This window comes from Phocoena sinus, chromosome 3 (assembly GCF_008692025.1).
Source record: "Phocoena sinus isolate mPhoSin1 chromosome 3, mPhoSin1.pri, whole genome shotgun sequence".
NCBI lineage: Eukaryota > Metazoa > Chordata > Mammalia > Artiodactyla > Phocoenidae > Phocoena > Phocoena sinus.
The window spans coordinates 100,503,147-100,529,847 of NC_045765.1; the positions used below are offsets into that span (position 1 = coordinate 100,503,147).

Below are 26,701 nucleotides of genomic sequence, written 5' to 3' on the forward strand. Positions count from 1 at the left end.
ACCTATGGTCACCTTATTTTTGATAAAGGGGGCAAGAATATACAATGGAGAAATGACAGCCTCTTCAATAAGTGGTGCAGGGAAAAATGGACAGCTACATGTAAAAGAATGAAATTAGAACACTCCCTAACATCATACACAAAAATAAACTCAAAATGGATGAAAGATCTAAGTGTAAAGCCAGACACTAGAAAACTCTTAGAGGAAAACATAGGCAGAACACTCTGACATAAACCACAGCAAGATCCTTTCTGACCCACCTCCTAGAGAAATGGAAATAAAAACAAAAATAAACAAATGAGACCTAATGAAACTTAAAAGTTTTTACACGGCAAAGGAAAACATAAACAAGACAAAAATACAACCCTCAGAATGGGAGAAAATATTTGCAAATGAAGCAACTGAAAAAGGATTAATCTCCAAAACATACAAGCAGCTCATGCAGCTCAATATCAAAAAAACAAACAACCCAATCCAAAAATGGGTAGAAGACCTAAACAGACATTTCTCCAAAGAAGATATACAGATTGCCAAAGAACCATGACAGGATGCTCAACATCACTGATCATTACAGAAATGCAAATCAACACTACAATGATGTATCACCTCATACCAGTCAGAATGGCCATCATCAAAAAATCTACAACAATAAATGCTGGAGAGGGTGTGGAGAAAAGGGAACCCTCTTGCACTGTTGGTGGGAATGTAAACTGATACAGCCACTATGGAGAACAGTATGGTGCTTCCTTGAAAAACTAAAAATAGAACTATCATACGACCCAGCAATCCCACTACTGGGCGTATACCCTGAGAAAACCATACTTCAAAAAGAGTCATGTACCACAATGTTCATTGCACCTCTATTTACAATAGCCAGGACATGGAAGCAACCTAAGTGCCCATTGACAGATGTATGGATAAAGATGATAAAAAAAAAAAAAAAAAGGTTCTGAAGAACCTAGGGGCAGACAGGAATAAAGATGTAGAGAATGGACTTGAGGACACGGGGAGGGGGAAGGGTAAGCTGGGACTAAGTGAGAGAGTGGCATGGACATATATACACTACCAAATGTGAAATAGATAGCTAATGGGAAGCAGCCACATAGCACAGGGAGGTCAGCTCGGTGCTATGTGACCACCTAGATGGGTGGGATAGGGAGCGTGGGTGGGAGACGCAAGAGGGAGGAGATATGGGAATACATGTATATGTATAGCTGATTCCCTTTGTTATAAAGCGGAAACTAACACACTGTAAAGCAATTATACTCTAATAAAGATGTTAAAAAAGAAATCATAGTGAAATATAACCTACTGCATTAAACAGAAATCATGAGTCCATACTGATAAATATATCAATGAAAAAATTGGAAGTTTGATGAGTAACAGGATATTTACATAAACTATCTCCCCCACAAAATTTTTATTAATTACAAAGCCACAAAAAGTACAGTAGAGAAGCCTGGCTTCACCACCTAAACTGTGGTCAAAGTAAACATGGCAGTAAAGGGACAAAACAAAATCATGTGCCAACAGAAGAGATATAATGGGAACACAGAATTACAACTATGAAATTCCTGCCAAGGATGCAAAGCCTGAATCTAATCATGAGGAACATCAAACAAACCAAAATGAAGGACATTCAACAAAACAACTGCCCTGTAATCTTCTATATTACAAAGGTCATGCAAGTCAAGAAAAGACTCTATTCCAGACTGAAGAGATTAAGAGACAGCAATTAAATGCAATGCATGATTTAGGAAAGGATCATTTTTGCTAGAAAGGACATTGTTGGGAAAACTGGAGAAATCTGAATGGGGTCTGAGGCAATAATTGTATTAATGTTAACCTGATTTCAATGGCTATATTGTGGTTATGTAGGAAAATGTCCTAGTATATAGGAAAAAACACACTCGCGTATTCAGGGGTGATGGAGTATCATGTCTTCTTAATCTAGAAGATTAAGGGAAAAAATAACTCTATGTACTCTTAAAAGAATAAAATAAATACCAAAAGAAGCTATAATCCCTCTAATTTACTAAAGATGGGGTCAAAACATTCTCAGGACCCATATAATGGGGACAAAACATCCTGCTTCATTTATAGCATGGAGAAGAAGGAATTTCCCCTCCTGCAAATTGTCATGCATTGTGGCTGTAGAGCCAATTGGGCTCAAGTCACCCACAGAATGCAGCTTCCCAACCACTATGCCCAGCACCCTGCTAGGAGGGAAGAGACTACAGATGCCCTAAGCCCTTGGATAACTAGAAAAGACTTAGGGTAGCTTTAGCTAAAAGATTTCTATTCCTCATATAATAATAACATAATTTTCTATGTGTGCTATATTGTGAAAAAAGATTAAGAATAATGACGTAGTGTATACCAGGTACACGAAGTCTCAACACATATATTCCTCAGCCCTTCCCTCAAGAAAGCAATGAAATAAACAATTTTGCTCTTGAACGATCCCAGGTGACAGTTAAATGCTTAATGTCATCTCATAAAAGCACTGAAACAACAGATATGCCATAAATGTAATTTATTTACCTGTTGAATTAAAGAGGATTATATAAAAGGACTCATCTGTTTCTGGGATATCATCTTCATTAATGAATACAGATATGTTCTGCTCTCTACTTCCAACCGCAAAAACAAGCATTTCTCCTTTTTCAATGGGAACAAAGTCCCCCTCTCTGGCGGTAGCATTCCCATCCATGGTAGCATATTGGACGGTGCAGGCAACATCAACAGATCCATTTCTGAGAACTATAAAGTCAGCAGTCTCACCTTCCCGAACCCTCACTACACGAGGTTCTGAAATATTCATAAAGAAGAAACGTGTGAGCTTTTCTGATTCCACCTCCATATTTTCAGATCACATGTTTCTCCCTGCTCCCCACAAGAAATGAACTCCACTGTGTCTTTACTTAAAGACTCAGCTCTGATCCCAACGCCTACATGAGGTCTCCTCTGATTACTTCTAGTCAATGGCCTTCCTCTTGCCTTGACTCCTATGGAATCCATTGTCTTCAATACCCAATTTGTCAGTAAATTACATACTGTCTGGAATCCTCTGACTACTGTTTCATACACTTTATTTTCAAATTTAGACCATAAGTTCCTTGAGAATAGGCCCAGATATCTTAGGTTTTATTTTTGCCACTTCTTCTACAGGGTTAGTAGAAGACTGAACACAGGACTAACTCATTAAGTACATGTTAACTGAAGGTTAAAATATAAATCAATAATACTCAAGAGGTTTAAGAGTCCTACAGTTATAAATTGAACATCTTGCAAAAATGACTTAAGAAAGAATTAGATACCAATAGATTAGATACCAAATAAAACTAAAAGATATCTCAGGTGGAAAAGACAGTTCTAAAGAAAGCATTCAAGTGGCAAAAATGGGGAGACCTTAATTTATACGTCAACTTATATGTCCCTTAAATAACAGTAATTATAGTAAGTAACAATTCATTAAGTACAATACGCAGACCCTGAACTGGCTACACTGTGTACTGGAAGAGGTTATGTGGAAGAGTGTTCATTTTTGCACAATGGAAAGAAAATACCTTGGAATTTAAAAGTGGGAGGAGAACAAAGCTAATAAAATAGTAGTTATTTTATTTGCTTTTTCCTTCAGAAGATCCTTAAAAGTATTTGTTAAAATGTCAAAGAGTTTGAATAATGATCATCCAAACAAATTATGAAATCCTATTTAAACAACAATTGTGCTTTACTGAAAATGTTCACTTAAAACAATTATTGAAAAAAAGTATTTTTATACTGTTCAAGAAAGATGTGAACTCACTCAAATAAGAAAGCAATACCACCTGCAAAATAAATGGGGTCATCATTTCTTCTAATCCTCAGAGTTGCAGTAGTTTTATTTCCTATTTTAGCTCCTCCAGTGGCATTAAGTAGGATAATGGTAAATTCCTCCATTTCCTCTGGAATCTTTTGGAAAATGTTACACATGCTTTTAGTCAGGTGATTTGTATAAATAATTCCACTACATATTCCTAAATTATTTTTATCTTTTTTGAAAAAGAGCTTTATTAATAACGGTACTAATGTTTGTTTCTACTTCTGAGGCAGAACCACTCTAAATTATTCACGTAGGCCTCAGAACCCCTCAAAATTTTAATGTACATTCATCCAAACAGTCACTTTATTTTGACTCACTATAAAATTTAATGGAAATAGAGATATTTTGCCTTACGTAAGTTAAAAACAGAAATACTATATAGCTTAAGTTATTTCTATAAGAAAATAGGATATATATTGTTTTTAAGGGAAAACAATGGAACAGAAAAATAACTTTTTGACACACTCAGAACAGAATTCATAATCGTAACAAAAGCTCAGCTAGCTCTCAAAGGCCCCTTACAAACCTTCCTTAAGTTTCACCGAAGTACATCACAAAGACCTCATTCCCCTGTCCTAACAAGATGAGACTCCCCACATCTCTGAGCTTATATGGCTCCCCAGATGGACACTGTTTCTCTTTCTCATCCATGTAAGCCGGTCTTCTCCAGACCCTAAAATGGAACAGTGTTGGAACTTTGTCTCTCGAGGCACAAGTGTGAAGGAAAGGAGACAGGTTTCCATACCTATTCGAAGCAGTGTCCCTCAGAAAGGTCCACCCCATTGTTACTAACTTCTTTCTCTGCATTACCCTGAATCCACCATCCATCTGGTCCAATGTCCTGATTCTGAGAGTGCACCATAGGATACTTGGTAGATGGTGCCCTCATCCTCAAAGGGCCTAAGTACAAACCAAGTGCTTAACCTCTCTCACAAGTATAAATCCCTGATATTTGGCACCTACGCAGTGTCACCAGCAACTATCAGTTCTAAGAGTTAAAAATGCCTTCAGGGAAAACAAAAATATTTCTATTTTGGCTTATAGTCAGACATTATCACACATGGGTTCTTTACAGGGGTCCCCAACCCCTGGGCCTCGGCAGCCTGTTAGGAACTGGGCCTCACAGCAGGAGGTGAGTGGCAGGGGAGCAAGTGAAGCTTCATCGGCCGCTCCCCATCGCTCACATTACCATCTGAACCATCCCCCACCCCCTGCCTACCCCCACCCCCATCAGGGGAAAAATTGTCTTCCACAAAACCGGTCCCCGGTGCCAAAAAGGCTGGGGACTGCTGCTTTATCACATACTCGCATGACAAAGTAAATTACCAGATGTTTAATTATTTTAAAAAATAATTATTAAACAAAAAAGAGAGAGTTATCTGTGTAACATTTACCTCATCTGGAAGGGAGTAAATGGTGATATTTTTTGAAAATTCCTGATCTCCAAAGAAAATAGTCCCTTGGACAGGAAATACATCTTGCGTAAAGTCTGGACTAACCACCCATGATACATTAACATCACCAAAGTTGCCTCGATTTCTTATTACACCATAAACAGCTGTGAAATACAAATGGGTATAACATATATGAGCATATATTAAACAATTTTAAAATGAGTGAAGAAATTGTTCAAATAAAAGTAAAAATAAGCCCTCTTTTTAATAAAAACCAATTATTTCCTTAGCCCAGCCTCAAGGTATATATATAAATTAACCTAGTCTTCCCTCTGTAGGTATACGATTGATAAAATAAATGGACTTGATCTTTTCTATCACAGTTTTTGATTTTAAAAGTCATTCAGCAAAAGGAGCAGAATGGTGACTAATTAGGTACACCTATCACAAAGTCCTATAAGGATATTTGTTAAGGGCAGCTAGAGGAAGCTGCATACTCAAAAGTGATTTTCTTACCCAGACAGACACAGCTCTAAAAATAACCTATCAATACATCTCATTTTGTGCCACTGCAATAGTTCCCTAGCAGTAACTCTTAAAGCTTTTCCTATTTGACTCAACTTATTCTTTTGAGTGTTTGAGTTCTACCACATACGGTTAATTGAAATCAAAATATAACCGAAGTCATCATCACAATACTATGTAAGAAATAAAACTAGCAATCTTAAATAACCAATTTCTTAAAATTGGTTTCTTCTTAAAAAACCAATTTCTGTACTACATGTAATTTCTCAGCAGTTGGACAACTAAAAATAACTATTTACTAAAGAAATAAACTAAACATGACTAATTTCTTCTTTACTAAACAGTAATAGAATATAAAAAGTAGAATAAATTACCACTATAGGTATCGTCTCCTTTACTTTCATTTATCGTAACAATTAGATCATCAGAAACAAATTCTATAATCCCATGAGGATCATCATTTTTTAGAATCGTTATGTTGACAACTGTAGCGCTTCCCAACTTGCTTTTCCGTTCACCATGGCTGCTTAGGACCACCCAATAATGTTCATCCAACTAAAATGAACATGTTAAATTAGTAAAAAATATAAAGTTGAAATTTTCAGAGGAAATTAAAATATATATATTCAAGAATCAGCTTTTCACAAACATGCCACTCACTGAAAAAACAAAGCTGATTTTTTAATTTTTAACATCCTTCCATCAATTAAGAGAGACATCAGATATAAGTATACATTATTCAAAAAGGGAAAAGATAAACCATGATACTATATTAAAACTGTAAGAAGACTTAACCTTATCACTGATGATCTAGTCATTTAAAATAATGAGTAAATAAAATAAAATTAATGTAAAAGCTACATATGCAATGGTATGTAAACATAATGGAACAATATCTGATTCCCTTAATATACAACTAAAACTTATTTCCTTTAGAAGAATAATTTTACAGAAAAATTTCTTCAGTTCAAAACTGTATCACTGAAAGTTCAGTCAATACAGACTACATAAAATAAGGTTTAACATATATAAATCTAAAAGGAGATGAAAACTGATTACACACTGAACGTTTCAGATTGTTTGGTACTGCTTTACGTACGACAAACATGGACAATTCAAATTGGAATAAGTCTTACTTTGTTTCTTAAGCTTGTTTTTTTTTATTTTCCAAACATAAGCACTTCTCAATCCTTTCTTGCCCACTTCCTTTCCTGTATCTCCTTGCCAATGTTCAAAATATTTATATTCATAATATACAAGATACTATCAACTTTCCACAAAAGCACACGGAAAAAATAAAATCCCATACCTCTGGTATCCCATCCAATCTTGATAGCAAGGTGATTATGATCTCCCTTTCCCCAGGTTTAAATTCCAGTACCCCTGTGTTCCCGTAAAATTCATTGCTATCTCTTGGCTCTATTCGGTAGTGTAGAAACTGCTTAACAAGAGCTCCCCTGGAACGGATGATGTGGAGCTCTACAGATTCTCCTTCCTTAAAAAAATCCACAAAATTCAAAAAGATACATGCACCCCAATGTTCACAGCATTATTTATAATTGCCAAGATATGAAAGCAACCTAAGTGTTCATCAACAGGTGAATGGATAAAGATGTGGTATACACACACACACACACACACACACACACACAATGGAATACTACTCAGCCACTAAAAAGAACGAAATTTTGCCATTTGAAGCAACATGGATGACTTGGAGAGCATTATGCTGAATGAAATAAGTCAGACAGAGAAAGACAAACACTGTATGTTATCACTTATACGTGGAATCTAAAAAGTACAACAAACTAGTGAATATAACAAAAAAATAAGCAGATTCAGATACAGGAACAAACTAATGGTTACCAGTGGTGGGGGGCAACAGAGAGGTGGGGGAGAGGAGGTACAAACTATTGGGTGTAAGAGAGGCTCAAGGATATATAGTACAGCATGGGGAATACAGCCAATATTTTGTACTAACTGTAAATGGAAAGTAACCTTTCAAAACTGTATTTAAAAAAAAACAAAAGAATCACACACGCTGAATTTTGGACTGAATAGGTGTGGCATCACAACTTTAAGCAGTCTGTCTAAGGCTCAGCTAGAAATGCCAATGTGTCTCTGTTTCACGTTTGTAAAATGTGAAATAGAGCACAGACCTCTTTAACTCATTGTGAAGATTAAGGGTTGTGACTACAAAGTGCTTAGAACAGGGAAGAGAATATAGAAGGCCCTCATTATATGCTATCTATATGATTATAACAATAATAGTGATAACTGTGTTCTTGTCAGTAAAGTACCATATATAGGACAGGGAAAAAAGTCCACAAAAGTTTAAATCTTTCAAGATTGTTCTTTTGAAGCTGTGAGTACAGAATAGATTGAAGTTTCTTTCATACTTACTTGTATAATATAGGGTCCTCTGGAAGCAGGAGAAAATTCAAAAATTCCCCCAGGATCATCATTTTCCAAAATAATTAGGTCACGGCTTGTATATCCAGATTTCAGCACTTGGTTTTCCACGTTGACCCTGGGGAAGTCAGAGGGGGAAATGTTTTACAGGCTTTCTAAGTCTTACAGACTACCTATAGTCTTACTTCTGAATTTTGAAGTCTTATTTAAAATATTTACAACACTTCAGATAATGAATATGAAGGTTATTAGGAGGTAAAATTTAAGTTGAATTTAAGTGTATTAAAATCACTTCAGATCAAAACAGTTTTACTGATAACATTTATGGGAGAACTTCTATTTCTGAATTCATCGGTTCTTTCATATTTGACTGAAACCAAACACTGCATATGTACCTTAAAAATACATTAATCAAAGGTTTAAATATATTTTATAAAGTAGTATCAAATTCACAAATTTGTTTCCAGTTTTAGCAAAAGTTAATTTGTAACATGTAGTTTAAAAATAATTTAAATAAAATTGTTTTAACTTTACATACACTTGAATTTCTTTAAAAAAAAAACTCATTATGTAAGATTATACTAACTGAATACAAGTTGGTTAACTGCTTGGACTAAAGCAAGACACACCAAAAATAAAATAGTGATTAGATTTTAGAAATATTTTGTGACCTTTAATATGATTCTATTCACCTTGATTTTAACCTCACGCATTTTCTTTTGTTTTATTACAAAAGAAAATGCGTGACATACATGAAAAAAAATGGAATAGAATAGATCTGAGATACGTGACATGCTATAGCAATTCCTATACAAATCTCAAAAGAACATATTAAACCAAGATGTTTTTTATTTCTGGTTTTTATGTTCAGCCTATAATTAGAATGATCAAAGGGACTAGGACTGTAACGCTCTGAGGTTTAAAAGCCAGCATACTCTTTGAGAATTCTCAATCCTGCAAGCTGTTCTAAACCTTTCCAAATGTCACTTTCTATTGAATCAAAAAGTACCGCTGATCAGACCTCAAAATTACAATGCAGTCACAATTAATATATAAAAAGGACAGCACACTTCCTGTGTAATAGAGAATCTGAATTAACATCCTTCCCCAGCTTTTGGAAATCTGACAGCCAATACCTAGCATACTAGTGGCCACAGAAGATATAATCCAAATAATAAGATAGTTATCCTTTTTAGATTATTAATGCAGTCATATGATTTTCATTGCAAATTTGTCCATATTTCATTTACATTGATATTTTAATTAATTAAAATTTCCTATGTCTACATACGCTAAGAGACAAAAAAACACGATCAGAATGTGAAATATAAAAATCCATTCTGAGCATTAAACAAATGAATTTTTTTTAATGTGCTACCCTTTTGGAAAAAGGCAAATTTTTGAAAAGTTCTTTATACGACAACTGAGAGAATGTAGGCAAGAAATTGCTTAGATGCACTCAAAAACCAATGGAAGAGATGAGTGCCCAGCTTCTGAATTCTTTGTTAAACCACAAGATTCATAAAAGATGTTAAATAAGAATCTCACAAGCAAAGGACACTAATTGTTCTCTTGGTTATATGTACACTATAAGGAAAGTTAAAATTTTTAAGTTCTTCAAAACATGTAATTACATAATTCTCAAAAATGCATTCATAATTTAAAACTCTTAATACAAAAAAAATTAAAACTTCATATAAGCTTATCCTTAGAAGATAAAAGGACACACAAAGCATGCACAGGCAGGTGGACAAGCAAACTTTCTCGAGACTGGTGGTCATGCAGAACAGCAGCCTTGTCCAAAACACTGACTTGCAAAGCAAAATGTTGAAGCACCAGAAACAAGACATTCTTTAGCGCACTTACCCAAAATACACGACAAACCTTTCGGTTTCTACCCTGTCAACACAGAAAGAAGCGGGGGCGTTGGGGGGGGGAGACAGAGACACTGTTTGCCAAAATCTCACCAATACTGTTAGAAATGTGAATGGCAGGGTAAAAATAAAGCTAAAGAAAGCTCTCTTTTTTCCCTCCCCCCGCACAAGCTAGTCATATTCACTTTAAGGGAACTCTGCACACTGGGTTCTTTGCTATTCACAAATGCTAGCAAAAGGTTCGGCAGTTCCCACTTAGGGAAGATGACCCCATGACCAGCCAGCACGTCAAGACCCATTGAAGACATTCCTTTCCAGGCCTGCTCCAAGGCAGACTCATTAAAGACATTCCTTTCCAAGCCTGCTCCAAGGCGCTGGAGGCTGCCAAGCACTGTGCACGCTCACAAAACCACAGCAGCTGAGCAAATTTCATTCAGCCCGACTTTTAATTACTTAGTAGCTTTAATTAGGTTTCAAAAAAATTAAATCCCACATCCTCAGATCTAACGCCAGTTATTCTTTGAAAATATAAAAACTCTATCAGCAGAGAAAAACATATCTTTCATCATTTGCACAGGAATAAACTCAAGAAGCCAAAAGATATCGCTGTATCTTTTAATTATGACAAATCTTACTTAAATATAACTTCATATCAGGAAATCTAAACACTTTGCCAAATTCCCAATGTGCTGTATTTTTAAACAGCCTTGAGAAACATGTCAGAATGTAGAGTCCTAGTGCTTCATTTTTCAAGTCAAGTAACACTATAAATAAGGAGTTGTATACTACATATATTACAATTTTTTCTGAAATAAATTGGCATAATAATATTGTTTCTGATTTGGTGAGAACTAAACAACAAAATATTTTTAATTAGTATGGTATTAGAAGCATCATAAATCACTCAGTACCAGGGTAACTTTTATCTCTATTTAATTGAAATATAGAGAATTTTCATTTGAATTTGACATTAAAAGAAAATCGTAAATGGTATCACAATAAAGTGTTAATTATTTTTTGTTGCAATATTTTATTGTAACACTGTAATCACAGTAGCATTCATTCATTCTTTCATTTTAGTTTTGTTAAAAATTTGCAAAATTGAGATGGAGATTTTGATAAAATATGAGATTGTCACATTTATTTAATTAAATGTCTTCGAACACTGAATTGTAATTTGTTCATGCACAACTGAGATAATACAAGTATGCACTAGTTACTAACTGCATTAAAACATTTTAGTATAAATTGGAACTAATTTCTTCTGCTTGAAAAGAGAGGAACCATTAATTTCTGAAATTCTCTGCCCCATGGTTTATACTTTCTTGTGTACTGCCTTAACCCAAAGAGAGAAAGAGAAAATACTTTAGAATTCTATTTAGTTAATTTCAAAGATTTACATGATAAGGTTGAAAATGACTATTTTGAAAGAATATGAAGAATAGTCACTTATGAACTTGCAGAGGTATAATTTAAATCATTCTTTAGACATTTAGTTCAGAGCAGAAACTTGCAGCTTAGCTAACAAAGTTTCTATAGATTGCTACCTCTTTGGTTTATAATTGCTGTTCATTTTTCTTTAGTTTGTTTTTAAGACTGTCCACTGATTTAATAAGTACTCAAATCTAACTTAAGGAAAAAAGCACACAAGTGAAAAACTAATAATTTCAGGTTAACATTTCACCAATTTTTTCATCTATGAAATATCTTTCCTTAAGATTTAATGGAAAATATATATTAAAACCATAAGTCATTTAGACTGTGCATGTGTGTTTGTGTGTGTGTGTGTTGTATTTGGTTTTTGCTTTTTTTGGTCTGTTTGCCTATTTTGTTTTGTTTTAATTTTTATGTTAAGAAAAAGGAAGAAAACACAATGTGGTACTGAAAGCACACAAAATGAACAGCAGACATTCAACAGATTTGTTCCCTATATTCTGAATTTTTCTTCCACATAAAAATAAAAACAACTACTCATAAGGTTTATAAAATGTGTTTACACAATACACCAACATAGAAAAACCTACAAGAGACTGAAAGTAAAATTTGGAGAGGACCTGGGGTTACATAAAATAATTATTACTACTTCAGTCCTGATTAAAACAGTATAAAATAACAGGTATTAATTCATCTACGAATTTTATTGTTTCTAAAATAAAAATTTTGCAAAGCCCTCAAGTCACATATTAACCTTCTCTAATATGTATCAACTTTAATATAGAGACCTGTAGTAGATAAGCTTGGTTTCAATTTTTTTAATTAACATCAATTAAGCACAGTAGTTTTTTATTTTTGGAATTTTCTGACTCGCTGAAAAAAATTTCTCTTTGAGAGATTGTGATATTTTCTTGATATAAATTACTTACTGAGAAATATTAACTAAATCCTTATTATTACTTAAAAATACCCCTTAAATTTGTATTATTTTTTATTCTCTGGAAAATTAGTATTATTTAATGTTAAATTTCATGTAAAAAAGAGAATTTCATTATATGAAGATTAACACTTTCTTTTTACTCACTCAAAAAAGCTCTAATCCTCTTCCCTGATGAAAATGAAGCTGGCAGAGATGTTTGGCTAACCTAACATTTTGGGTTTGCTGCTGCCTATTTTTTGAAAATAGCAACATATTAGCTATGCTTAAGATGTATCTAATACCTTCCATAAATTCTCTATGTAATGTTTCTTCATGATAAATAGCAGGGTGAGAGTTCACTATGTTATAACAGTCTAACCAAAAGCCATCAACAAACATCAGAAAAGTCAGAAGGTGGTCAGCATGACGTTATCTAGTTAGTTTTTTCTTTTTACTTTATGTGGAGAAAAGAATTAAAACAAGAAACAAAATTATTTCAGAGAACGTGAACATATAAATATGTCACTAAACATTACCTAAATGGGTTATTACCTGTCTAGAGAAAGTGTTACCGTCTCATTCATTTCTGGTATGTCATCAGCTTTGACAGTAATGTTGATTGTTGTGTCACTTTGCCCAGATAAAAACACAACAGAGCCATTAAAGGGTCCTATATCATCCAGGGTCACTGCTTTTGAATTAAAGCCAGAGGGCTTCAAACTCCAATAGACAGTAGCCTGGCCATCAGTTCCATCCCGATGTAAGGGAATGCATACCTTATAAAAAGAAAACAGAACAAGTTCTTCTGAAATACATGCTCACAAATTACATAAGCTTTTCAGTTAGTGCATACACTTGTTATATGAATATGTTTAGGTATTGTGCATAGAGAAGTGAACAATTAAAATGATATTAAAAGCACAATTGAACAAGCTTTCTTTAAGTATGATGATAATTTCAGATTTGACTATTTTATATTAGTTTTTGCTAATCAAACTTCTCTATTAAATTTCCCCCACCCAAAAACCCGCCTAACCTGGGATTTGTCTTAACAAAAAGACTTCATTTTAAAAGCCAAAGAACCATGAAAAACACAGAACAATGGCTAAAGAATAAATTTCCATCAGAAGTTCTCTGAAAAAAAGAATTAATTTAATATCACAATACAAACTGAAAAATAAGCTTTTGTGACTAAATCTGGGAAGTACACAGTTATGTCAAATGCATCCTAACGTGACAGGGGGCAAAATAAGAAAATAATAATACAAATAAGAAATGTTTCTAACCAACACAACAAATGCAGCAGAAACAAAATCAGATGTTCAAATCATGGCTCTGGGTTATCCTGGGCAAGTTACTTAACCTCTCTGACCTCAATTTCCACATGTGAAATGAAGCTAGTGGTTCTCTATTTTGCAAGTTCCTGGTGAAGATTAAAGTGTCTCTCCATAGCATGAGCTAAATAAATGGAAACTATTATAATAATTCTGAAACAAATTGTATTTGGTAGTTTTATTTAAGTGCAGCACACTTTAAGTATGTATAAGAAAAGGATCACTGAAGATCATAATGAAGTTTTTCTTCAAACAAAGAATGTAAACAAATATTTAACAGTATATAATGCTATTCTTTTTAAGTGCCTAAAAAAGGTATCCTCTGCTCTTTGCCCTTGAACATAGGCCATCTTGAAAAACATGGAAGATATTTCCTCACTAACCATTCTTCTAATTTGGCTAGCAACAGTCAAGTCTGTAGACTAGCAAGCAAAGTAAGATTCTTAGAAAACACAAAAAAAAGTAAGAAAGGACTGGGCTCTTAAATCACCCCAAGAGGGTGGGCGTGGCCAGGCTGTAGCTGGGGACAAAGAGAACAAAGGGAAATTCTCACTCTTTCTGCTGTTTCCCAGGATGGGAAGAATGCAGGTTTCACAGAGCCCAAAACTTTCCCTAGAAGCTAATTTCCCTCTAGGGAAAAATATGAAATGGTAAATGTACAGCTTTGTAATATAAATGAATAGAAACAACCCATTCTTTCAGAAAAAACTGAATACTTTTTAGTTTTTAGAAGAAAAATATAAAAATATTATGAAAATATAAAAAGTCAAAACCATCTTGAAAAATAGAGCTTCTCTGCCACTTCACAGAATCAAATATACAAACAAAGGAAGTTGTGGTCACCATATTTTGACATGAGGGTTTGATAATAAAAACAACTCTCCACATTCCTGATCTCAACTGCAACCCAGTTTAAACCAAATCTAAGTGTAAGAGACTTGGAGAGGGTTTTAGGGACAGACTGTGGCTCAGGGAATGGTAAGGTCAAAAACCAGAGTGGTCCCTATATAGATGGCAGGAAAATTCAACCAGGGTCGGGGTAGGCAGGGAGAGGTGCTGTATATGTGAGCATGTTTGTGTGTGTCCGTGTGTGTGTATCCAGAAATTTACATATATATGTAAATAAAATTATATATATATATAATTCCGAAGATTTGGCATCCACTACTTTACCACCATCACCTCCACCACCAAGTATAGGATGTCACCTGAATCCTGCCCAAGGCAAGCATGAGGAGTGCTCAGAAATAGAAAAGGTCAAGGATTCCTATGGTACATATGACTTGGCCAATAAAAAAAAATTGTGTTTGGCTATTACTCTACCAAATGTCATACCACTAGCTGAATGCAGCGTCATCAAAATATCCTACTTTTGCTGTGAGCAATTAATTCTAATTTTATTCTATCGAATATGGCAAAAGATGATGAAAATCACACATTCATCAGTTATTTATGTCAAATTACATATTGAAGGCTTGCTGTAAATGGTGAAGCTTTTCAAGATCTGTTAACTCTATAAACTAACTCGATCTCCCCCTCAAAAAAACAGTGTCTTTACATTATCTCAAACTCATTAGGCCCCATCAATAAGAAAAAGCCTACTTACCACTTCAGCAGCAACATCTTCTGGTTCATGCAAAATGATTGGAAGATTGCTAATAAAGCCAATTTCTCCATTTGCAATGTCTGGAGTAACCACTAAAGAAATATTTCGGATTTTTCCAAATCTAGGACTTATGGGTGGGATTGGGGGAACTATATTCACCAACTCCAGATCTTCCAACTATAATAAACAAAAAAAGCCATAAAAGTGGAAAGAAAAGACATTTTTAAGAAAAATGTTAAAGTCTTAATTGCATGGGAAAACAAAATAAGCATGGGTAAGGCCACCAATAACTTGGCAACTTCCTTCTTCATTCACCATCTGATTCAACCTCCCACACTGGCTTCTTGAGCTCTTTCTGATCCTCAATTATTATTCCCCAGGGTTCTTCCTAAGACCTTTATCTTATAATTCCATACCCTCTCCATAATAACCTCTGGATCTCTCCTTCAAATTCCAAATCTTTATAACCAACTGCCACTGAATATGACATAAACATCAGAGACACCTTACAGACAGAATGTGCCAAAGAGAAGTCACTATCTCTGCTCCATGTCCTCTAACCACTATTTTCACCAATACCACCATCCGCTTTTCCTCCTTGGTGCCTATACCCAACTACCTTGATGTAAAGCCAAATATTGGCGAGTTGCCCACATTTCCCTCCTCTCTTCCACTGACCCACACCTCCAATCAAATCACCCACTCCCCTTCTCTGCCAGAGAAAATTCACGATCAGAAGACCATTCAGAACTCCAAATGTGACTTGATATGTCTTTATGTTTAAAGAAATGTGACACATGTATAACATATAATGTCCCTGTGATTAATGAACATGACCTTCAGAGTAACTTTCACAGTTTCTCCTCATGTAGAAGGGCCTCCTTCCACAACTCACAAGTCAAAGTGTACTCGCTCTTAAAGACTAGTTAAATATCCCTCTCTCCCATGAAGATTTCCTTGGATTCTCCAGCTCTCTTTCTTCTACCTCTTCCTGAACTTCTACTGCTACACTCACTAAACGTGGAAATTAACGTTAAACTTCACATATTGCTTGCTTATCAGCATTTTGTGTGTTCTAGACTTTTACTTCCCAACAGGACTATACACCTCTTGTGTGTCTGTGTCTTTCTCAGTATTTTCCTGCAACATGACATTAAGTACAGCAGCTACACAATAGACTTGTTGATTTATCCCTACAAGACAAAATGAGCTCTATAAGAATCCTGATATATCAAAACTTTCAACATCTTAATATTCTAACTTTTCAAAATCCAACTTATCAATCCTCACAGTGTGCACATGAGTGTGGGCATAGACAATCATTACAGGACTGCAAAAAGCACAGAGATTTTAAGTTAAAAAGCAACTGTGAACTTAACAGGGCCTTATGGATTGCCCACTCTTCAGAGCCCTCTGTTAGGCTTTGTAATGTGGAAACAATGATACTAAGTAACCACCTGTAGAGACTGGTGATTTAAGTTGATATTGTGGACACCTGTGGACAAGGACTGTACTGATCCTGCACATACGCTCACATTTTGTGATGAACAATACACATTTTAAGGGTAAAAGTAAATGCCTTTTTAAATGTAACACACTTTGCTTTGAAAATAATATACAGGAGGAGAATATCAAAAATTCCATGACTGGTAAATATTCACTCGGGTAAAAGAAAAAAAAAGAAATCAGACTGACCAATCTTGCTAAATACTGGTATGTGGACTAAGTCAAGTAAAATATAACATGCGGTTCTTTAGGATACTGCATTTACTTTATAAAATAAATGAAACATAAAGATACATAGTTAAAACCACGTAAGTATAACTGTCATTCCTTCTAGAGAAAAAGAATATACATACCCATATATATGTAGTTATCTTTAAAAATAGCACAAGAAACTAAAAATATATATTTGAATGGCATATAAATATAAAGTGTGCATTGGATGGAGGTGAAGACTTTTTAAAATACACTGGTCTTGTGTGAGTTAGCACATGTTTGTGAATGAACACTCTCATTCTCATACATTCACAAAGAGTTAAACTGATAATACTGTTGAATATATCAAGAAAATAATGACTTATTTTTACTTCAAAACTTTTCAAAAAGAAAGGAAGAAAATTCATATTCTACTTACATTTATCAAAACAGTTACAGAATTAATTCTAAATATAGTATTTTTGGAAAATACAGATAAAGAAGATATACAAGGCTACGGAATGAACTGATCAAAAGAAAAATGCTAATTTCCCATGGCTTATTTCCTAGTCTCTAAGCCTTTTTGTCTGGGTTCCTTAAGCATCTGCTAAATCAAACTACTCCATTCATAAAGAGTCGTTCTTTGCTTCCAGACAGTTTGCAACCGAGACAGCACATTAGTAACCCCATGCCTGCCAAAAAACGGTATCTCAGACTAACGTATTTTAGCTGAGAGGCTTACTGAAGAATGAGGAGCTCATGTCTCAGATTCTCCTTTCTTCAGCCTCATTCAGCTTTCCATGCAGAGTCTGATGCCTCCTATTCTTGAATTGCTCATCCATTACGTACTATACAAACTACACAACCTTCTAATTCCAACTAGCCTTCCAGAACCTACAGCTGTTTTGAACTTTAAGGAATTGTGTCAGTGACTAATAATGACCTTTTGTCCTAAAGTGTTAAATTGACTGTCTGCACTGTAAGACCTTTGTTTTTCAACTGAATACAGAGATAGATAAAAAACTGAGTCTGGAATTAGTGGTGCAAACAGATTTCTAACCCGGGATCACCAAAATTCAGATATTACATGCTTCTTCAAGCTTTTCCTTTCTTTTCAAGTGTTGTCTAAAATAAATTCTGTCATATTCATATAGAATGCTGAAATAAAATAGCTAGAATAATATCTGACCGATTGAAGGTTCTTAATAAAGTTTTGTTTACAAAAGGATTCTCTGCAGCTACTTGGATAGAGATACTGGATATTTTCAAGAGACTGAAAGCTTAATATAAAGGTTACTAATATTGGCATAGATATACGGGGTCTGTATCCACAGTAAAAACTGGTTTTGAGGCACAGTAAAAAAAGATATCAGAAATGTAAAACAGAAAAGTTCTCTACAACTCAAAATAAATCCTTCTGCATCATCAGTTCTCAAACTCATGTCATGTCACTGCAACTACTACAGGAATTCCAGGATGCCCAGGCCTCCATGAAAGCAAAAGCAACTGTGTGAAACCTTTGCTTCATTTCACTTGTTTTAATAATTTGTTTCTCTTATGAGTTTTGACCTATGCAGGATAGGAGACAGAGGGAGAACTGAATACTGAGGTTCTAGGGACAAAAGCCTTAAACATATATGCTATGAATTGAATGTTTGTATCCCCAAACCCAGAATTCACATGTTGAAACCCTAATGCCCAATTTGATGGTATTTGGAGATGGGACCTTTGAGAGGTGATCAGGTCAGGAGGGTAGATCTCTCATGATAGATCAGTGCCCTTATAAGGAGAGACACCAAAGAGCTTGCATCCTCTCTCTCTCTCTCTCTCCACCACGTGAAGACAAAAAGCAAAAAGACATCAGTCTGAAAACCAGGAAGAGGGCTCTCCCCAAAACCCCACCATGCCGGCATTCTGATCTCAGACTTCCCAGACTCCAGAACTGTGAGAAGTAAATGTCTGTTGTTTAAGCCACCCAGTCTGTGGTAGTCTTTATAGCAGCCCAAACTGACCAAGACAATGTCTACTAATAAGAATGCTCTGAATACAGAGGACACCAACCACAGAGAAGGCAAAGGAGAGCACTGATGTCAAAAAAAAAACACAAAAACCCACAATAAACTCTGACACTCCTCTCAACAAGTTATTTAAATCTCCCAGAGGCACCTGAGAATTCCTAAGTTTGGGAAATGCTACCCTAATTGCAAACTGGTGAAATTAGTATGTTTTTCCATATATTAAAAGGACCAACTTTAAAAAGTAAGTTATGACATGTTTTTTAGAAGGTCAAACTTAAAGCTTTTTAAAATTTTCTAAATATCTCTCTAAATGTGCTCTGACGGCAGCATTCTAATTGCCTTAACTTCTTGCTCAATGAGGTCAGGGCCATGGGCTTGACCACTTGCTCAATTCCACTTCACAGGCCCAGATCCCCCACCATCTGGCCAGTCATCTCATAAGAGCATTCCACAAGCTGCAGGGGGAATGGAAACAACTGTGAATGACACCATGTTCTGTTCACCCATCACCCCAAGAAGAGAATTCAAGGGTCCTCCATAAAAGTGGGTTATCCTCATAGACAGAAGGATGCATCGTATCATAATTTCCCCATTTCGAGGAGACACAATAGAATAATAATAATAGTTATAATAATAAAGGTGAAAAGCAGATCTCCCACCACAAAGCTTTTGGAATGCTGACAAAAGGTCTCCCTATATGTAGGCATATTGCAAAAAGGCATCCCTACGTACCGACAAATCATATATCCCCATAATGGGCCACTCACTAAACACCTCCACTAGGAGTCCACAATTAATGCACAAACCATATAAGCGTGAGCAGTGACTTAGCCCAAAAAAAAGACAAAAGTCTTCAAAATAAAAGGGCCCACCCCACCAAGTGCTAAGCAAGGTACGACACAGCCCTGAGAAATTCAGAATGCCAAGATTTAAAAAAAAGCTTTCAGAGATAAAGAGCAAGTTAACCTAAAGGTAAATGATTTCTTTCCCCTCAAATTTCTTACCAGGAACTCTGGAAGCTAAAAGGCAATACCTTTAAAGTTCTGGAGAAGAAGTTATTTTAATCTAGAAATTCTACGAAGCCAGTTATCAATGTATGAAATTTCATTTTCAGTGCTCAAAGACTCAAAAAGTTTACCTTGCACATACTTTTTCTGCACATGAATTTGAGGATAGATATATTTCAACAAAACTAAAACACAATCCAAGAAGTAAAAGGCAAGAAATCAAGAAAACTGAGGAGTTCAGAAAAAAACAGTCCCAAGTAGCAGGTGTGAAGCAAGTGAAGAAAGCAGTTGGTACAGCTAAACTCAGCATTCAACACATCTAAGACAGCTGGAAGACCTAATTTGGTAAGAATGGCATATAAAAAGGAGCAGGGCTTCCCTGGTGGTGCAGTGGTTAAGAATCCGCCTGCCAATGCAGGGCACACGGGTTCGAGCCCTCATCTAGGAAGATCCCACAAGCCGTGGAGTAACTAAGCCCGTGTGCCACAACTACCGAGCCTGCGCTCTAGAGCCCGCGAGCCACAACTACTGAGCCCGCGTGCCACAACTACTACTGAAGCCCGTGTGCCTAGAGCGCGTGCTCCACAACAAGAGAAGCTACCGCAATGAGAAGCCCGCACACTGCAAGGAAGAGTAGCCCCCACTCGCCGCAACTAGAGAAAGCCCGCGTGCAGCAACAAAAACCCAGTGCAGCCAAAAATAAAGAAATAAATAAAAAGGGGCAATTAGAAACTCCAGAGAAAGCAATAATAAAGTATAAAACAAAGTCTAGACAAAAATATGAAACAAATTTAAATGCAGCATTATTCAAAGAAATTAATGGAATATGAGATTTCATTTGATATATATTTCACTTAGCAAAATGTATGGTGACATAGATCATATATTCTTTCTTTACTGATCCATTCATACTATCTGATTCTGCATTAAATTTATTTACATAACCAAAATTTGATAAGCACCCTTTATTGCTTTCTAATTTTCAAAATCAACCAATACCAACCATATGGAAAACATAACCATAGTAGCATAAATAAGTACAGATGTTTCAAACTTTGGCAATAAAAATATGCTCTGGTTAATAAAAGTTAAGAAATAAAAGAGATAAGATGGAGAAATATAGGGCCCTTATTTCTTCTTATTAAGTAGATAGAAGTCCATAGATTCTACCTACAGTTAATAGATTTTTTAGTATACTATTTAAAGTTATATACACAATTTCTCTCATATTGCTTTTTTTATTTCTGGAATGCTTTCCCTGCAGCATCCATCATGAAAAACATATTTATTCTACAAACTATATTCCTATGTCACATTTTCCTAAATCAACTCAAAAGAATGGCTCACTCTCTCCTGGCCCTCCCCCACTCACAGTTCATGAATTTCTCCATTACATCATCCATTATATTCTGACCTACATTTCATGTCTGATCTACTTTTATTATCACATGATTAAAACAGACTTTAGTATAATCCTTGTTTTATTCATCCTTATATGTGTTAGGGGCAGACAGGCTCTCTTTGGACTCCCTACATAACTTCTAGTAAGCAACAGAATCCAAAATATAAATGAGGGCAAAATAATGACTGGTTAACTCTCTCACACAGATAAGCACACTTGTAGTTTAACCAAAGTTGAGATTATTTTAATCATTCAAGTACCTGTACTAGGAAGTGGGCCCCATTTTGAAGGAATGCATCATTTCTTAGTGGTAATTTTATAGTGACTTGGGTTTTTTGTTCTGGAAAAATGAGGCTGCTTCTCCTGGATATATTTAAGATGCCATCTTTTGCTCTCAAAGGGTCCACATCTCCAGCAGGAATATAAAGTGCAGAATAAAACATATTCACATCTCCTTTAGTTCCTCCTAGTCTTTTAAAACTCAAGGATAAATATCGTTCACGTGGGTTACTTTCAATCTTCTGGTTTTCCATAGGAAAAAATGTTATTAGGCCATAAACATCATCACTATCCTGAATGTAGAACAAAAGCTGCAGATAAAGGAATAAAATATTAAATGCAGAATTCTCACATCTGAGATTACCAAATGGTTTATTTTCTAGGCTGTTTTGAATTTTAATATTTATTTATGCATCACATCTAAAAATGACTACTCTCATAGGTAATAGAGTAAAAGATGAATCAAAAACACATTTGAAAACTTTGTGGAATTTTTTTAAGAGCAAACTTTTTATTTACAGAGGGACAACCTTCAGCAAGGGAAGTAACCACCATTTCTAAAACCAGTGCTCTTCCTGTCACATCAAACTAAACATAAATGTGCTTTGTGTGGTCAAATTCTTCAGCTGTTCTATGACACAGAAATATTCTCACAAGTAAAGTATAATAAGAGATCTACCTCTGCTGGTTCGCTCACTTCTGCACCTCCTCGTATAGTATGAGGGAGAATCTTAAGTAGGTAAGCTTCTGCCTCTTCTGGAAGATCATCATCAACCACAGTAAGAGGAACTGATGCCAACATCTGCCCTTGTGCAAAATGGAGAACTCCAGAACTTGGTCTGATATCTGCTGTTACCGGTGAGGGATCACTGCTATTCCGTGTCAATACCCAGTTCACAGAAATATTCCCATGAGTGCCACCATTTCTAACCACTGTAATTTCTTCAAATCTAGAATTTTTTAAAAAATATATGGTCATATAATACACTCTATTTCCCTTAAAATGGGCATTTTCAATGTCAAGTTGGCCACCAGACACTGGTAAAAGCAGAATCCAAGTCATAAAGAATGACTGTTTTTAATATGAAGGAGTAGATATGTAGATGTGCCCTAGGAAACTACCATAATGTGAATTAACCTGCATATTTAAATATGTGACTTAAATATCACTCCCAAAATAGAAAAACAACAGTGAAACCACGGTCAAGGAAATGACACATACACTTAACAGTTCAGCACTGTGTCCAACACCACAAATATTAAATCTTGGAATAACATATTAAAATAATTGTAGCAATACAACATTTAAAATGAACCCTACCTTGATGTTGTATCTTCATCAATTATAACTGTCCTTTCAAACAAGATACTGCTGAATGAGAGGACACCATAAGGTTTGTCATTTGGCTTAATGGTGACTTGTACAACAGAAGGGACTAATAGCACAGCATCTCCCTGTAAGGTATCTTTTAGTAACATAACATGAAATGATTCAGCAATCTCTGGTATGGTATCATCAATTATTTGAAATTTCAGGTGTGATTCATAAATAAAAGGTGGAAAAACAATAGTTGTGTTTGGCTGAAGATCAATGAAGTCTAAATTTTGCTGGGCATGTGCTGTTGAATTCCCAGTTATAACAACATAACTGATCGAAATTTCATATTCATCAGATCCAATCATATTTCCCTGGTCATCTTTTCCACGAACCACTGGAATTGTGAGTATGTGGTCTTCCTCAGGTACCAAATAAACACTCTGAATGAATCTCACAGGACTGTCATTTTTCTTAATGATGATCTCAACTGAGCTCCTGGAGGTGTTGATCTCAGCTCCTCCTTCTACACTTTTCAGCTGAATCAAAAATATTTCATCATTTTCTGGTACCTGTCAGAGAAATATAACAGTGGTAAAACATCAATAACCAAAACACCTGCAAAAAAACCAAAGTGTGAAAAGTCCCTCTGTTTCAATGCAATTGCATAGAAATAAAAAAATCTTTACCTGAAGGGAGCAGATAAAGAGGCTTGTTCAGTGTCTATTTACTAAAATATTTTCCAAAGGTAAACAACATATTTTAGATAAAGCAATGATAAGAACAAGTAAGGAAGTGTCAGTATAATGGCTTTCAACCTTGATCAATCTTTAGATAACTAAAGATCTGACAGTAAAAACTAGTTTCATCAGGTGGGTTGGGTCAGAAGCAGCATTCAAGGTCTGATAATAGATAAGAATCTGGAAAACTACATTAACATCACATACAAATTGTTAGTTTTCAATCATGTCAAATTATTCTTGCTTCTCTCTAAACAGTTTCTATCTCAAGATTTAAACATATGATACCAATCACATGATTTTCAAAATACATATCATGTCTCTCTGGAGAACAAGCTACAAGAGTCACTATTAGGCAAAATGATGACACTGTTAAAATGAAACTTTTTAAAAATAAATAAATAAATTTATTCATTCATTCATTTATGGCTGCGCTGGGTCCTCATTGCTGTGCGCAGGCTTTCTCTAGTTGCGGCGAGCAGGGGCTACTCTTCATTGCGGTGCATAAGCTTCTCATTGCAGTGGCTTCTCTAGTTGCAGTTCACAGGCTCCAGGCGCGCACGGGCTTCAGTAGTTGTGGCTCACAGGCTCTAGAGCGCAGGCTCAGTAGTTGTGGCTCACGGGCTCTAGAGCGCAGGCTCAATAGTTGTGGCGCATGGGCACAGCTGCTCCGAAGCATGTGGGATCTTCCTGGACCAGGGCTCGAATCCGTGACGCCTGGATTGGCAGGCGGGTTCTTAACCACTACATCACCAGGGAAGTCCCGAAACTTTTTTTAACTACAGAGAAATCCTAGGGATTATCTCTACTGTGCTATTTGAGTTTTTACTTCATTATAAATGAATGAAAGTGAAAAAATATATATTTTTACCTCCATCAATAGAAATATAAAAAGTAAAGCTATTTATCTCAAAAAAGAAAATGTAATGATTTGATTAATGATCTTTTTCCCAACTTTACTGAGGAATAATCGACAAATATAACTAATATATTTAAGGGGTACAACATGATGATTTGATATACATATACATTGCGATTACAAAGATCAAGATATTAACACATCCATCACCTTACATAGTTAACTCTGTGTGTGTGTGTGTGTGTGTGTGTGTGTGTGTGTGTGGAGAGAAAACGTAAATCCTACTCTCAGTAACTTTTAAGTATACAATACCATACTATTAACTATAGTCACCATGCTGTATAGTAGATCCTCAGAAGATGAGCTTTTAAATTTATAATTAAAATGTATAATTAATCATTGCCCCCAAATTATAACCTGTTAAATGTTCCAGGATCTATAGACAAAAGGTTTTTGTTAGCTTTCACAACCAGATGAATTAAGAGTTATCAATGCTATCTAATATTTCATTTTTTCAAGAGAAATACTCTTTTCTAATAATGTCTTCTAATTCATTTTTCTTCTCTTGGGATTTGGTTTCATGGTTTTTTTTGTGGGAAGGTAGGGAGATAATTATAAATTCCCAGCTATTCCCTTTTTTTCTGATAATACTACTAAGTAATACTACTGCTAATAATACTAAGATTATTTTATTAAAAGTCATGTTTTCTTTTGGTTAGCTCATGGGGGACATCCTTGTACATATTGTTTAAATTCATTCTTTCCTTACCAGTTAAACTAGCTGTGTCATGTATCTCAATCCTTGGTAGCTTCAGTGTGAAATTAAAAATAACAAACGCCTTCCTATGAATGTAGACATTTAAAATATCTAAAAAAATGAATATCACATGCAACCAAATTTTCTTTGCTTTTATAGTAAAATATTTATGCTGGGTAAGTAGTACTGTACCTGCTCGAAACTGAAATCACTAGCAAAATCAATCATCAAGGTTTACAAAATGCTTAAATGTTTGTATTAAGTGTGGTTGTCAGTTACATGCAAGTTCATCACCTTTTAGATACACAACTTCATGTGAATTAAATAAGATAAATATTAATAAGATGTATTCAAAAGAAATATTTATAGCTAAGGCATAATTGGCCACAATACACTAACTTCACATAGGACTATGTTCTTGAATAATTTCAAATCCTGAACATAATTTAATACTTGACATAATATTCTCTAACATGTCTGTAACACAGAGAGAGGCCTTGTCCCTTTTAAGCACTTAACACATCCTACCTCATCATCGAGAACTGTCAAGTTATAAACTACTGTTCCACTGCCAGGAGGAACAGTGATGTTCCCTTTAACTGGACTTAAATCTTCTTCAGGTGGGTTTGGGCCACCCTCTACCTGCAAGGAAACACAGTGCCATCAATAAACATGAAATATTTCAAAAGAATAAGAAAGCATTATTGTGATATCAGCTGACATATTTAGTTTAAAATGTTTTGCAAGAGGAATGATACTTTAAAAAAATTTTTTAATAAACAAATATATCCTGGTACTTCCACCAAAAAGAAAAAAAAAAGAAGAAGAATGATACTAACCTACATTAAGTCTGCCCTTCTAACTAATAGTCAAGGCCTGTAATATAATTACAGATCTTGACTATAATTACATTAAACTACATGGTTTCTAAGAGCTTTCTCTTTTTTTCTCAACCGTACTATTAAACCTGACAAAAAAACTTATAAGTACTTTTTCTTGAGCGGAATGTATTCACAATTAGTGTATTCTCTTAAGTAACAGAATCAAATACCAGTCCCACCACTGGCAGAGTAACCTTGGGCAAGGTATTTAATAACTCTGTCCAGCTTTTTCCTCATCTTTAACATGAGCGTAATAATGTCCACTTTCCAGGCTAGATATGAATATTTAATAAAATCATATTCCTTTTGAAAAGTATTAAGTACTCTGTGTCTAACCCTTTTTTAGGTACTAAGGATACAGCAGTGAACAAGGCAAACTTTC

The 26,701-nt window shown here is 35.1% G+C and overlaps 1 protein-coding gene across 1 annotated transcript in view; it reads right to left on the reverse strand.

The window, feature by feature from the left end:
* Positions 1–26,701, reverse strand: part of ADGRV1 (adhesion G protein-coupled receptor V1) — a 533,314-nt gene that overhangs the window by 499,253 nt on the left and 7,360 nt on the right. The window contains exons 5-16 of the mRNA XM_032627062.1: positions 25,967–26,080; positions 23,089–23,654; positions 22,447–22,717; positions 21,749–22,078; positions 15,364–15,540; positions 12,976–13,199; positions 8,188–8,314; positions 7,094–7,279; positions 6,159–6,339; positions 5,260–5,423; positions 3,831–3,954; positions 2,545–2,811 (exon numbers count right to left, since the gene is read on the reverse strand). Of these exons, the coding sequence (XP_032482953.1) occupies positions 2,545–2,811; positions 3,831–3,954; positions 5,260–5,423; positions 6,159–6,339; positions 7,094–7,279; positions 8,188–8,314; positions 12,976–13,199; positions 15,364–15,540; positions 21,749–22,078; positions 22,447–22,717; positions 23,089–23,654; positions 25,967–26,080 (2,731 nt within the window). The remainder of the gene's footprint in view (positions 1–2,544; positions 2,812–3,830; positions 3,955–5,259; positions 5,424–6,158; positions 6,340–7,093; positions 7,280–8,187; positions 8,315–12,975; positions 13,200–15,363; positions 15,541–21,748; positions 22,079–22,446; positions 22,718–23,088; positions 23,655–25,966; positions 26,081–26,701) is intronic.